This window comes from Plectrocnemia conspersa, unplaced genomic scaffold, assembly GCF_051122295.1.
Source record: "Plectrocnemia conspersa isolate PC_06_02 unplaced genomic scaffold, ASM5112229v1 ptg000010l, whole genome shotgun sequence".
In the NCBI taxonomy this organism is placed as follows: domain Eukaryota; kingdom Metazoa; phylum Arthropoda; class Insecta; order Trichoptera; family Polycentropodidae; genus Plectrocnemia; species Plectrocnemia conspersa.
In genome coordinates this window covers 30,033,123-30,048,807 of record NW_028277174.1, presented here as the reverse complement: position 1 = coordinate 30,048,807, position 15,685 = coordinate 30,033,123, and the positions used below count along the sequence as shown (strand labels likewise).

The following is a 15,685-nucleotide window of genomic DNA, read 5'->3' as shown; positions in this document are numbered from 1 at the left end:
GTAAAGATTTCATTGAGTGCTTTCGAAGGCTCAAGGGCGTCGAGCTGGACCAAGGTACGCGAAGAGAGAAGCGGCGGCTTTTGTGATCTTTGATTGCCTGAAGTAGAGTCGGCCCTTTCTTAGTTGAAGTTCGTATGAACTTATTTAGTCCAAGTAGGGAGGTCTTGAAGTTGCAACTCATATGGTGTTACTCGCGCTTTATTTATTTTCCTTAGAGATTCCGAGTAATCGGATAATTACTCCCCACGCCTACATCCAGACTGTTTTTTAACTCTTTAATTTCTGATGCCTTGATCTCCGAAGTGCGAATATCAGTAAAAGTGTCAAGAATCTCTGAGTAAGTGATCGTTGGTTGCCTGCGTTCCCGTATTTATACTTATGAGTCTCTCCAGAAGAGTTTTTGTTTTCTGCCCTTTTCGGTGGAAAATACAATTATAAAAGGGTGGTGAGTTTTGGAATAGATTCTCAAGTCATTTGCGATGGATACTTATACATTTTTTCTAAATTATGACGGGTACTTTGACTGAATCTACTTAAATTTATGCTCGAAATAACAACAGCCTTTACGTTGATATGTTCTTAAAATATATAGTAATACGTATTTAATATTTTTTTAAACATTGTTAACATTGTATGCGTGAGACGAGAATTTTCGTTTCGCGACGCTTTGCGGTTAAAAGCGGGAGAAGAGGATGAAACTTTTTTTGAACTGCGATGTTCCTTTTTTTTATATACGCATATCTGTTAATGTAAATATTGACTATTTAAATTTTTTACTATAATAATATTTTTTCGGGATTAGATGATTTTTATATTTGTGGTCTTGAATTCATATTCAATCCAATCTCGTTAAGTTACTCAATATCGTAATATACGCTCAGTTCACAGCTTGATTGTTGAATGACCATATCCATAATTTTTATGGTTGAGATGCCGTCATCGTTTCAGGTAGTAGGCGACACTATTATTGGTTGATACAAATATATGTATTTTTAAGATAATATTTTTATCGGAAAATATGAATTCTATACTTCAAATCAGCCCAGCAGGTGTGCGCTATTAACTCCTAATTCGATTTTGACGAGTTTTATCTGCTCTTTTTAAGGTCAGCGCCAGTGACGTCTATACTTTTCGCTCGCGCATAAGGACAAACGTTTCAATTAGAAACGTGTCTAGTTGTCGGTTGATTGATGGTGCATAATTGCACTGATAGCGACTGTCTCACTTATTGAATGGCAGTAGCAGATAAATAGAAAAGAAAACCTACAAAAGTGGTCTTCACATGCACGGCATTACACGTCGACCTTGTTTGACCATAAACATCAACAAAAAAACAATACGCATTGAAAACTGCGCAACACATAAAGCATTTTTTTGGTATAATTGGAACTTTATTTCATTTGACGTCTTTGAAACGCTTCAACCACCCTGTTCCCCACCCTAATGACTTTTTAAGCGCATTTTTTGAGCATATAACGAATCGATTTCGCTCGAATTTGACCTTTGTATTTAAATACTGTTTCCCACGCTCTCTTTCTTTTGGGTGAAGATCTTCAAACGCAAGTACATACGTATTTTTTTCACAATAGCTCTTACATGTTTCAAATGAACAATTAAAACGCTTATTAGTACTTTGAGAATATCTGATATTATAACGTTATATGCAATAGTAACTAGAATAGTTAACTATGATATATATGTACAGCATCACTTATCGAATCATAAATAATTTAAGATATATCCGTAATAATCATTTAAGGCATGACTATATTATTTTTGAAAATGTATTTATAAAAATTTAGTGAAAATCTTCATAAAAAATATAGTGCCAAATCGTCCTCAGTTTAATTTAATTTGTGATATTATTTGTGTATTCCCGAATTAGGTTATCGACAAAATTTTTTTTAAATCTGTTGGTTATAATCTAATAACTGGCGAAATTGTGAATAAGCTTCTAAAAAAGGTAAAAATTAAGCAAACATATTTAATAAACGCAGTACTTAAATAAAACATGTCTTCCGTGCATGAAAAAATAGTAGAAGTAAGCTGGATCGTTTCCAGAACCCACTGTTTCAACCGTTCCTTTGTTTCTGGAGTGCATGATTTATCAACGGTTATATATCGACGCAAAAACTCGTTAGGATTGCGACGGAAAAGTGCCAATGCGGCACCCATCTTGTCGATATCTTTTTCATACCAATTTTTCGTGCAAAATCACTGAGCCATATGATATGCCTATGGTCTCAAAAAGTTCATGCACTTTGACTCATCGATCACTCAAGACCATATCGTTGATTTTGTCGATCGTTTCTGTCGTAGTCACCTCAAGTGGACGTTTCGAACGATGTTCATCACATGCAGTTGTGCGACCACGCTTAGATTTACCCAATTGTAAACAGTTTTAAACGCTGGTACAGATGTGCCATTTTTTTCTCAGTATTTTGCCTTTCAAATGGAAGTGTTAAATCGAACCTCGTTTTTTCCATTGTTCGAAAATAACAAGGATTGTTTGATTCTATTATTTATGAAAATGAAAGAACTGAAATGGAAATGACTGAAAATTTAAAAACCGTCTATTAACAGATGATACTTTTCAGAAACAAACTTGTTTCGATACTTCTAGCGCAATCTCTTAGATTTTCTAATGATTTATTGACCTATCCTCGTATATGTATGCCTTAAATAAGCGAAACTTACAGAATAAATACATTCAAAGGAGTAAATCACAGAGATGGTTCTTAGGCTGGTTTGACTCATTGTCTGTTGTTTCTTTTATGCACAAAATGGTAGTTTTTCTCTAGCTTGTCTATGTAAGCGTTTAATGAGATGTCTGCAAAGTTACGCAATTGTGTTAAATTTTAGTATCCTTTTGTTAGACCTTTTGTCCAAACGAGTTGTTATTATATTTTCTTACGTTCAAACGTGTCGTTTGAGTGACCTTGGCGCTAACTGCGCAACTGGATGAACCCTCACAGGAGTTTCGAAATCAGTGCATAATTTTACTTACTCAAGCTTTTATTATTTATTTATTTTATTAATTTATTTAGCTTATTAGCTAATTTTTAATTTATAAGTATGGCACAAAAGCTTTTTTTAAAAACTAAATAGCATACTGTGGGGTCTTTTTATATTCTCGCAGTAAATATCATAACCAAACGATAATTACAAGAACGTATCTTGACAATTGTATAATATAAACAAAGGGTAACCCGCAAAAACGACAACACGGTACACCCAGGGATATCATTTAAGCTTTTTCCAGTGGAAAAAATAGGGTTTTTTAATATTTTCATTTTATTGAGATTCCGATTTCATTAAATGTCAAGCATTTTTCTAGACAAATTCAATGGTGTCTTTGTTTAGACTCCACATCAAAAGCATTAATATTAAAACTTTTTATAACATTATTACGATTTGCAATAAGTGAGAAACGAATGAAGCATATTTAAACCGAATTTTGACCAATAGGAGATAATTATTCCTTCTCAAAAGTCAAAAATTCACGTCAAAAGCAATAAAATCGTGCCGTCACCTATTGTATAGGGTAGAACTTAGACGCCAATGAGTGAACATATAGAGTAAAATTAATTGTTTATCAATATGAGTATTAAAAATATGATGATTTCGAAGCACGCCACTGGATATAGTACTCCACTCTTTGAGCAAATAAATAAACTTTGCTCTGACGCCACCTCTGCGTCGATCATGTTCCGCATTACGTAATACTTGTAAATATAATATCAGTGCATTCAAAGTGCATCAGAAATACGTCACGACCGCAACGCTGCTAAATGTAGGTCTCTGGTTCGATACCTGTCTGGGTAACGGTGAACTCACCTGCATCTTGCAAGGTAACTTTGCTTACATTGTGCTGACAAGTTGCGCAAATGACGATCAAAATCGTTTTGGCATTTTTATGACTTTATCAACGTGCGTGTTTTATTATCCTTCCTCTGGTTCTGATGCTTGTCAAGTTTAATTGCCTGTGGTAGAGTAACGCCCACGGAAGACCTAGGATGTTGATCCTGGTCGTAATAACCGTAATTGCTCCTGATGAATCACTATATTTATAGTTGTATCACAAATGAAACACAAGTTTACTTCGTTGATTCTTTCTTTATATAAATGTTGAATAGAGAAATTTATGTTGGAAAAAAATGTGAAAGTGATACTGAAAAAATGTATATATAATAGACTCATAGACACGCTTTGATGCGACAGAAAAAGTAGCTTGTTTTTTTTTATTCTATCTGTATCTCAATTGAGCTGTAAGATTGTAGGTATATAAACTAATATATAGGTTTCTATTCATACATTTTCAAATTGATATATAATGTTATGTTTCTAAACAGAAACACTCAATCGTTTGTTTCAAAGTACTTTTACGCTTCTCTACCTGAGTTGATATGTTTTTACGACATCACGAATGAGCACCTCAATAATCTTAATAATTTTGATAACATCTCCACGCATCTTCAAAACCTCCACAATACAACCTCTTTTTATCATCGCAGCCAACACAATGAAACCGTGTGAATCTACCAGCGCTCATTAATTGAGATCTTCATTGTCTTTTTCGAAATTAATATACAAAACTGAGAGATGCGTTTTGCGCTACTTCCATTCGCGAAACTGCTTTTTAGTTTCGATTAAATCTATGGCCACACACACAATATATTGTAAAACAACTTTAACCATCGTCAACATCACCCGCATGCTTCTTTCTATAGAAGGCGTAATTAAACATGAATTCCATTCTGTCTGCTTTCGCCTTCTTCTTGTACTGCCATTGCAGCTAAGCAAACTCGAGAATTAATCACTATTGCCACAATAAAATACAGCATGATTCATGCAAGTCTGTAGGTCGCAAAGCGTCTTTTTACATCTCTTCTTCCTGCTTACAGCGACCTTGTTTCATCTATTTAGCACCTTACTGTTCGTATCATTCTTTCTATCCTTTGCTTCACGAAGCACGTGTGACGATATCCTATTTTTTGCCATCACGGATTTTGACGTGAATGAATGTGAACGAACACTAGGAATCGGTTAGATTAACACCGTTCTATAATAAACATAGATAACACAAAAGTATGTTTTGACAAAACTGTTGTCGCTTATCGTTTATGACTAAACATACATAGTTATTGGTAACGTTTAAAAAGATGCGTTTGAAGTTTGCGAATGCGATTGTGTTATCGAATATTTGCTAGATAATACTAAAATTTAAATTATTTATTTTGCAGGATTGTCAACCGCCCAACGATCGTTGTCTGATTCATTGGAACAATTCGATTTTGGATGCTCTGGACAGTCGCTGACCGAAGATGAGATGGTCATCTCCAAATCTTTGAAGCAGTTTGCGCAGCTGATAAGGATCGTCGAAGACGAGAGAGATCGTATGGTAGGCAAGGCTTTCAAATATGAATTATTATCTACTTAATATTTTATAATCATTATTTGAAGGGGTAGTTAATTTATAATATGATTAATGAGACTCTAGAATTATGGAAGTTTAATGTATGTTTATTTATTATGTAGCTAAACAAATTTAATCGAAACATACATATAAAACATTATAATTTATTTCTTAATGAACAAAGGTGTTTTTTTATTCCATTAAGGAAACCCGCGGTTTGTCATAAGAATGTTATTATACAAATTCACAACTCCGTACTTTATTCTCCTGGCCGTACTATCTTTAAATTGTCTCTATTTCTAGTATTAAATCTATGAACATATTTTCGGGATTTTACCCCTTTGGGGTGTGACTTCGCAGCCAGTAAGACGCAGGTGGAAAATATTTATTAGATTATATTACATATTGCGACAGACTATGATGGGCGAGATCGTATTATTCGAGCAGTGGTAGAGAAGCTGGCGGAGGGATGATGTCAGCGGAAGCAACAGTATTGTGGAGGTCGATCCCTCTCTGCTGCGGTGCTCTCAGGATGTGAGCGTCCATGACAGTATGCTGTCAGCGGGTGGGCGGTGTCTGCTAGTCTCTTCGAGTGTCTGCATCAAGGAGGACCAGCCTTATGTATTTAGGGCTGCGATGTTTTCTGACCAATCACAATCATGCAGCGATCATCCAGACAATCGTTGCACTCGCTTCTTTGAACAACAAAATATGTATACGCCTTTAGAAAGTGACATTTCCTTAATGGACACTTCTGATTTTTTTTAATGTTAACAGAGATGATCATTAACGCTTTGCCTTAAATTAAAAATAATTAAAATCCAAATGTAACCTTATGCTTTGAACATATTTAGGAAATCCGTCAAAATTTCCTTCAGAAGTTTGATTTAATAATATATGCTGTTAGATATAATATTGTACAATTTCGAAGACAAAAATGAAATTTTGAATCGTATATAACAATATGTAAATACTCTGAAAGAGTTCTAGTCTGGATGTGCTCGACGCTTCTCAAAGTTTTATGCGCCAGACGGAGGAAACTTTAATTTCGATGCACAACAGCGCTTGTCCCGAAAGTTTTTTCGCCTCCCTCAAACTTCTAAATTGCGCAACACGCTGCTCAGTCGTAGGTGCGAAACTTATCTTCAATTCCAATGTCCAAGCCCTTGGACCGGTCACGACCCATCGCTTGCGATGGCCGAATCGAACGACGAGGACCGGTACATTGACCGCGCTCACTTTCGGTCAAAGTGTGTCAGTGAGTCATCGTTGTCGACTGACTGACGGCCTGAAAGTGAATCGTTCGTGTGATACGACCGACGACGGTCACTATTGTCCCAGCTGGTTCCGTCACTGTTGGTAATTCTGTAGCTCAAGGGCGTGGATAAAGAGAATGGTTCGGTGATTTTCCGGATAGGATTATTCCGGACACGAATTTTGCGAACATGAACTTTCTGGACAGGATTTTTGCGGACATTGATTATTCCGGACAAAAAAATATTTTTAATATTGAAAAAAAAATAAGGTAAACATTTGGATTGTTGAATTTTAAATTACCAAGTTTAAGGTTCAGTGACCCTAAGGGGTGTGACTTCGCAGCAAGTAAGACGCAGATGGAAACTGGTAATAATTTATTAGGTTATACTACATATGTATGTATATTGCGAGTTACTATAATGGGCGAAATCGCTATTCTCCGAGCGGTGGGGGAGAAGCTGGCGGAGGGATGATGTCAGTGGATCCTTAGAGGTCTTGTAGGTGGCAGTGACAGTGTCTGGAGGTCAGTTCCTCTATGCTGCGATGATCGTGTTCGGGATTCTGGCCGAATCTAATTATTACTTAATAAATCTTCTGAAAAACCGAGGTCCAACAATTTTTATATTGATAACCTAAACAAACCTTGTCGAAGGCCTTCTCAAAATCAGTATGTACAACGTCTATTTTTATTTCTTGATTTGGTGAAAGACAGAAGGTTACTTAAGAAACCAATGCTGTTAGCTTAACTAAACTCCCCGAAAGTAATTGAAGGCATATCCATGAATAATTATTTAAAAAAATAATTTAGCAGATTCAACACATTGATTTTTATTTATGTTTTTGTCTTTATATAGCAGCGATCCTAAATTATTACAAAATAATTAATATTATTAAGACGTGCGGGTGAATCGACTACATTGGTAATTCAGGCGAGTCCCGAAATAACTGTGCCAGATACCACTATGGACCGAATTACTTTTTCATATAGTGTTAATTTACTGCTTTCAAATGTTAACTGAACTATTATTATTTTGATTAGTTAAAATAAAATTTGCCCTTGTCAAAAAGCAGTTCAACCATAATGATCGGAATCATCATCACCTAATCTCAAGGTTAACTCCCGTGGACCGTTTCTATGCATCGTGAGCAACAGAGCCAAGACAATTATTTACATTCGATAATCGATACACACGTTATTATTATGGTTAGTAGATTCGGTCTGGTGATTTGCGTCAATGGTCGTTCGGCCTTGTCACTCGATTAGATAGATGGTTACCATTCTGAGCGCCTCGCATTGTCCACTATTTCCAGACGTATGCTTGCACACAATACACTTTAAAAGCTCAAAATTCGCACGGTTATGCAACGGTAAAGGTTTTGCTCAGTGTCGACCGTTTGACCGACTGCCTTGACATACATCAAGATTTAAAATTGATCTTGCCTAGCTGGTAGAGTGAGATGACTTCCACTTTTGCTTATAGAGACTAGGTTTTGCCTTTTTTGTTGGCTTTCTCCGCGTCGTAAAGCATCTGTGGATAATAATTACGCTTCTCACGCAGAAGTATCGTTTTTTATATGCTTTACTTGCTTGCTAATTGCATTCTTTCAAATTGTTGAGTTTCCGTCCAGAAAGACGTTTCTCCTTTCAACCGACACAAAATAGTGACTGTACAAATATACATACACTGCCGGTAAAAAGTTTAAGACCAAAACATGCAATGATGTTCATGTCACAAAGTCACCCTTTTTTGTTTTAAATAATACAAAAAAACATATACCAAATTAAAGAATCCGTAAGAAAAAATAATGTATATTTTTATCTGTTTCATGTAAACATGACCAGTGTTATTGGTATTCGTTATCATTTGTATGGCAATCTGAAATAAAGGGCCACCCGGAAGACATAGACATTTATTTAAATAAGCCTTTTTCCTATTCGTCCAAGCTTCTGTATAAAAGGCTTGGCATTCGCGTCAGAGATCAGAGAAACTCACTTCGACACCCACTCACTCACGCATTTCGAGAGGCACCAACAACATAATTTAAAAGATCAATATAGGTATTAATAACGGTATTAAAATTCAAAAATACAACTGATTTCTAAACACAGTAACCACGTTGTTTATCAATCATACCTTTGATGTTATTCGAAGCACAATTGTGTATAATGAAACTGAATACTTTGGCTGGAGCTGATAAAATGGACACCGGTCTGTAATTTTCAATCGTCATTTTATTCTTATTACGTTCAACTTTTCATACATCTGTGAAACGTTTGTTTTAAACGATCGTTTAGTTAAATAATCAGTAGACATCCCGGTTATTTTTTATCGAGAAACGTATCTCATTTAGATTCATTATATTATTTTTGAACGGCTCACTTGTGTCAATGTTTCGTTCATTCTGAGCTCCGCCGGCGCCCCATTGAACACCTATAAAAAGAAGGTATCGGGTGTCGGATAAAAATCCAATTCAGCAATTTGAGACGCGCCTTCCGTGACCTTTGCGCGTGTCTTTACGACACTTTTGTACACACCATTACACAACGTCGTATTCCCCTAATGGAGAGATAAAACGCTGATCCATGATTATGTACGGGAAACTTCACATGAAAATCACAATGTATTTATAAACAAATGTGCAAGTAACCTTTATAAATAGCCAACTAGAGTGTAAACATAGTCAGTCAATTGACCACATGGCCCGGCGCATTGATGCACTTGAACTGCGGATCGAAATAGTTATGGAAAGGGAATGTAAAATATGTGCACATGCATTGAATAGCTCAATTAATGTGTGTATTTACCAATTATTATAGAGCATAGATAATACAAACTTTTTCCCGTTATGTACATACATACATATGTACACATATCAATCAATAATAAATACCGATATGCTGATATTTTGATTGAATCAATACCGTTATTTCTATAGTTAACATTATTTGCGTTTTTTTTTGTTTTGCGCAATATTTTCTTACTTTTTTCGAGGAATATTTTTCGCCTTCTGCTCAGTCGCTTCCTTCTTCATGTTATTGGTCTTCGGTACTGATCATCAAAGAAACTGAGCACTCAGATCTTAAATTAAAGACAGGGCGTTCTTCTGGACCTGATTTAATTCCCGATTTTATTTTGAAGGGTTGCGAAGTCAGTCTCGCTGCTCCTCTAAAATGTATTTATGATCTGATTCTCAAGAGATCATTATTTCCTGATCTATGGAAATGCACAAAAGTCACCCCTATTCATAAAAAGGATGACAAATTATATATAAAGAATTATAGACCAGTCGCAGTGTTGTCAGCTCCTGCTAAATTATTTCAAATAATTATTCATAAATATCTCTATAATCACTTTCGGCGAGTTTTGTTAGACCAACAGCACGGGTTTCGTCCTGCTCGTTCCACTGTCACTAACCTTCTGTCGTTCACCAAAACGGTGACAACTTCTCTCGATGCGGGAATTCAAGTAGACGTCGTGTATACAGATTTTGAGAAAGCCTTTGACAAAGTTTGTCATACTTTATTATTAAAAAAATTGTCGAACCTCGGTTGCTCAGAAAATTTAACTCGGTTATTCTCGAGTTATTTGAGCAATCGTAGACAGTTTGTAGCCTATGGTGGACGATTGTCAAAAGAATATTTTACCCCTTCGGGTGTTCCTCAAGGATCCAATCTGGGACCTCTGCTTTTTGTGTTATTTATTAATGACATAAATACAGCAATTAAAAATTCAAGTTTTCTTCTGTACGCAGATGATTTAAAATTATATAAATGCATCGATCTGTTGTGGACTCCTTCTCTCTACAAAGTGATTTAGACTCTGTGGAGATGTGCTTCCGTTAACCGTCTGCCCTTTAGTGTCGGAAAGTGCCATACTGTGTCATTTTCTCGATCCCGTTCGCCATCAGCTTATTTCTACCATCTCGGTGGTAACATTTTGACTAGAGAAACTTCCACTAAAGTTCTCAGAATCACTTGCGAGAGCAAATGGAGGTTCTCTCTACACATACACGACGTCTGTAATAAATCTTCCAAGATGCTCGGCTTTGTTATGAGGAATGTCTTTCACTTTGACGATCCGTCAGTTATTCGCATCCTCTATGACACCTTAGTTCGTAGCATTCTTGAATCGGGATCTATAATTTGGAATCCCCGAATAGCCAAATATTCCCTTTTAGTGGAAAAATTTCAAATAAGGTATTTAAGATACCTTTACAAAAGGACATTTGGTTATTATCCGTACATATATCCCAGCGCCTTTCTTTTAGGAGCGTTGGGATACGATTCGCTGAGCTCTCGCAGAAAGTTGTATGTCGCTACGCATTTTTTCAAATTACTAAAAGGTGCTGTCGACAATCCAGCTATTCTCGAGGAATTCCAGTTTTGGGTTATGGAACATTTTCGAGAATCACGATCGCGTCCTCTTTTGATGGACGTTAGGGCTAGGACGTCCGCACTGTGGCCATCCGGCTCCTTAATACGCTGGCTTTACATATTGACCTGTTTATGGTTAGCTGCGAGGATCTGATCCAGTATGTATCATTTAATTTTGATATTTTATAATTTTTTGTTATGTTTATTATTTTTAAGTATTGTTCTATTTATGTATATATACGTTTTTTTTGTTTTGTAAATATAAAATTTGTTTTCGACCATCGTGGCGCATTGGGGTAACCTGTTAGGCCACGATGGTCTTAATTTAATCTAAAATATATAATTTTACTATAAGCAAGATTTAAACAGTTATAAATAATAGTTCGATTGCAAGTTGATATAATAGTTATAATTTATTAATAAAATAAATGTCACTGATTTAAAGACAGTCTGGCTCTAATGTCTCACTAATAATATAACTTGCAATTAAACCGAAATTTTCAATACCAGTATTACCGAAAGAAAAGCAGGCAATTATTTGCCCGTGTGGCGACCACACACAAATGCCCACGTTTGAAAAGGTCTTAAAATACCTAAATATACACATAGCTTTAATTCACTAAGCATATTGCGGAACTCGAGTTGAAAAGGCTTGTTGCCATTGCGGCCCTAAAAACTGATATTTACAAGAAAAATAAAATTGCACTATATAACAGCTAATTAGACTTGTAATATCATACGCTTTCTCACATATTGCTTTAGAGGCATATATTTAATTTTTTAGAGCTCTATGTCTCTTATTATTTTTAACTAAATATTTATAAACAGCTTTGATAAATTATGTATTTTTAATATTATGTAAATTAAAAATTTTATTACTCTTAATCTTATTTTATTTATTTAATTGCCTCTTATTATTAATAATAAAAATAAACAAAAAAAAATATATCGACAGCTGTGAAAATTATCAATTTTGTCAGAAACAGTTCTCTGATTTGGGAGCAGAATATGTTTTTATTAATCACATATAAAAACATCGGTTTTTAAAAGTATTAGTTTAACATTTAGAAGTCCAAAGACATGTATATCATGCCCAAAATGATGTTACCATTACGGTCCAAAGCCAGTTATGTCATGCCCAATATATTTTTTGAATCATTTTAAATAACATGATAATAAAATTTCCAGTATTTTATTTCATTAGTTACTCAGAGATTCTTCTATCAATATATTAAAGATCGTGAAATCACTGTTATATATTCAAATAAAATATTATAAACCCTCTTAGCAAAGTTACTTATCTGGTAAAAGAGAGTAGAGTCAAATTAATATTATTTTAAAATTTTCTTTCAATATTTTTCAAAATATAAATATATGTCCAGTGGCGGCCATCTAAATAAAACACTTTTGAAGTTTTGTAAAAATGCGATGTAAAGTGCAAATTTTACATGAAATTTTTAAAACTTTTCAACTTTTTATTTTTTATCTAGATAATCTACATAATCGTGAATAATACTATGTTGTAATAAATATTTAAAATATTTATTTTCAATTTAATATTAAATTTATAAAATATATGAAATTAAATTTATAAAAGCATATTCTAAAAATTAAAAAAAAAATACCATTAATATTTTGTAGGGTGACCGTTTGTCCTTATATAAGCAAATTAATTTTTAATTTTGTGTTCTAAATGTCTCCATAAGTGTTCAATAGGGTTTAAATCAAGGCTGCATGCTTGCCATTCCAAAACATCCATAATATTGTCTGTGAACGACTTTTTTGCCCTACGTGAAAGATGTTTCGGGTCATTGTCCTGTTGATAATCTGGACAATGAACCGAAATCTTCAGCATTAAATAACATTACGGGTTCCATAATATTAACATATACTTCCTGGTTCATAATCCCTTCAATTAAATGGATAGGACCGACCCCATACCAAGACATAAAACCCTATAACATAATGCTTCCACCAGCTCCTTTAATTGTTTTTATGGTATTTCTGGGGTTGAACTTCGTTTACATATATTTTAACATATTGCCTTCCATCAGAGCCTATTATATTTATAACTAAATAAAACATTTCAATCCCATATTTTGTTACGCAATATTTAAACATTAACGAGCCAAAAAATGATTTTGTAAAAAGCGTCTTATTTAGGTGGCCACTGTATATGTGAAAACTATGAAACATTACAAAGTTCATTTAAAATTTATGTCTATATAGATCAGACAAATGCTAAACCATGGAACAATAATACTATTGTTATTTATTTAAACTCTATCTGATGCTCACTTTACTAAGGATTATTTATCTAACTAAAAACTTACTATAATACAATAAATTACGGTTTTATCAATAAATTCTGGTGCTCTTTGAATTGTATAACAGTAGTCTGTCAAATATATTTTTTTATATTGAAGAGGAAGTATAATAAAATAATAGTGTATATTCATACATGCTATGAAAAAGTTGAGTGGCAGCATGAAAGAGGTTTAATAAGACAAACAAATTTTAAGAATTGCGACGTGAATGCAAATCAAAGAAATTTTGTTTACTTATTTTAAATATGTATTTATATTTAGTGACACTTGTTTAAAATTTTCTTTTTTTTATAAAACACCGCATTATCTTCCATATAGTACATGTACATGTATCAGTAATATAAAATCCTATAATGTGCTATTCATTATTGTTTGCAAAACTTCTTCATTATAAAAAGTATAGATATCACGATTTCACCTTGACATTCTAGCACCAGGTAAATAGACTAGTGCATTCTGTCTTCAGTTATTATCGTTATTAAATACAGTCCCACATCTATCCAGGCATATAATGATTTAAGTTATACCTTTCAAACTACAGCCGACAGACCGTAGCATTTTAACTGTCGTGCGGTCATAGTTTTAAATTTTGTTCACACGCTGCGTCCGTTCGATCAATGAACGAGTCCACTATTCATAGTCTTTATGCACGGTACACACTCGCAAGACCATAGCATAGAACAAGATCAAACGCCCATACAGCATACAGAAGAGCAGATGTGATTTTCGGATCAGGAAGTGATCGCCATTCAAAGGAAACCATACGGTGAGCGTGGGTGCAACAAAAAAACACGTAGTCCGTCACAAAACTATGAATGCACACTAAAATTTTATACACGTTTTTAATAGTTGTTTGCAACCATGTTTTGATTAACACTTGTGTCAAGTGCATGTGCACTAGGCATGCAACTGTTGCTGCACTGACAATGCACCTGTCCGTGAACGTATTGCCGTGCTATTTATTTACCCACGCGTTGTCATACCTGTGTGTATATATATATTATATATCAGGGATGGTTAAACTCGTTAGCACTGCGATCTAATCTTTAATAAATCAGTCCTGAGACTTCATCTGAATTTAACCTCTGTCCAGATATTTTTGTGTTATCTTAACCCTCTATGTGCTAGGTGCGGATAAATCCGAATCACCGTGTATGGCGAAATTCGGATTTATCTCACGCTCAATAAAAAAATAAATGCTGAATATTTTTTTATAAAAAGTCACGTAATCAGTAAAAATTTAAATAAAAAGATTTAATCCTGTCGGTGAATAAAGTTGCAGTATCGAATGAATATAAACATATAAAAAAATCGTAATTAAATCTTTTCAGTTATTTTTACTGTATAATTGACTTTTTATGAAAATTAATTCAGCACAGGGACGTCATTTGAGGGGGGACAGGTGGGGGAATCTCCCCCTCCTTGAATTTGGCCAGAAAATGCATATCATTTATTTAAATACTATAAATCATAATGAAATAGAATTATTTATTTAAGGCTTGAGAAGCCTAGGGATGTGACTTCGTAGCCAGTGAGATTTAGGGTGGAATCTAGTTAGAGTTTTATTACATTATATTCACATATGTTGCGTCAGACGATAAATGGCGAAATGTTTTCTCTGAGCGGTGGTGGAGAAACTGACGGAGGGATGACGTCAGTGGATGATCCTCAGAAATTCAGCTTTGATGAACATATTAAAAACAATCGATCAAGCGTCTTCAGCATTAAATATGTGTTTTGAAATAAGCTCTTAACAATACGTGTAGTTTTTATCTTATGCAAAAGCACCACTTTATAAATACTTTGAGGTTAAAAAAATCTAGTAGAAATGGTCCGTTCTATTATCAACTTTCACATAATTTTAGAAAGACGAACAAAATGTAAAAAAGTGAATTTTTTGTTAGGTATAAATTTCGCTATGCTAATCATAATACGCAAAAAAAAACTAGAACGGGGTTTCAAAGATTTTATTTATACCCCTGCTTTTATTGAGTATTAATTATATTAACATTACAGTAAATATACTGAATATATTTTAGTTTTATTTACTATTTTTAATAAAAAAAACGTGGATGGTTTTCAGTAATAACCCAAGCTGCACCAGTTCAATGCCACATTTCTTTAATATACAATAAAATTAATTCATGGTTTACAAACGATTATAATTATATAATATTTTTTTTTTGTAAATTAAATTAGATCTATAATATAACTATAAAATAATATATAAAAAATCATACTTATGTTATGAATAATTCATAATTCTGAAAATACTTATTTAATTTATTACAAGCAGAAGCACCCTTTCAC

General features: G+C 34.0%; 1 protein-coding gene and 1 long non-coding RNA gene across 3 annotated transcripts in view; one reads left to right on the top strand and one right to left on the bottom strand.

Annotated features, from left to right (window-relative positions):
• The window catches only part of Graf (GTPase regulator associated with FAK), a 102,202-nt gene that overhangs the window by 44,274 nt on the left and 42,243 nt on the right, over positions 1-15,685 (top strand). For both annotated transcript variants that reach the window (XM_088193801.1, XM_088193800.1), the window contains exon 2: positions 5,244-5,401. In XM_088193801.1, coding sequence (XP_088049927.1) covers positions 5,244-5,401 — 158 coding nt within the window. The remainder of the gene's footprint in view (positions 1-5,243; positions 5,402-15,685) is intronic.
• LOC148231323 (uncharacterized) lies at positions 7,357-14,035 on the bottom strand. The gene is made up of 2 exons (XR_015810892.1): positions 13,903-14,035; positions 7,357-7,535 (listed from the first exon to the last, which is right to left on the bottom strand). It is a non-coding gene; the product is annotated as an uncharacterized LOC148231323 (long non-coding RNA).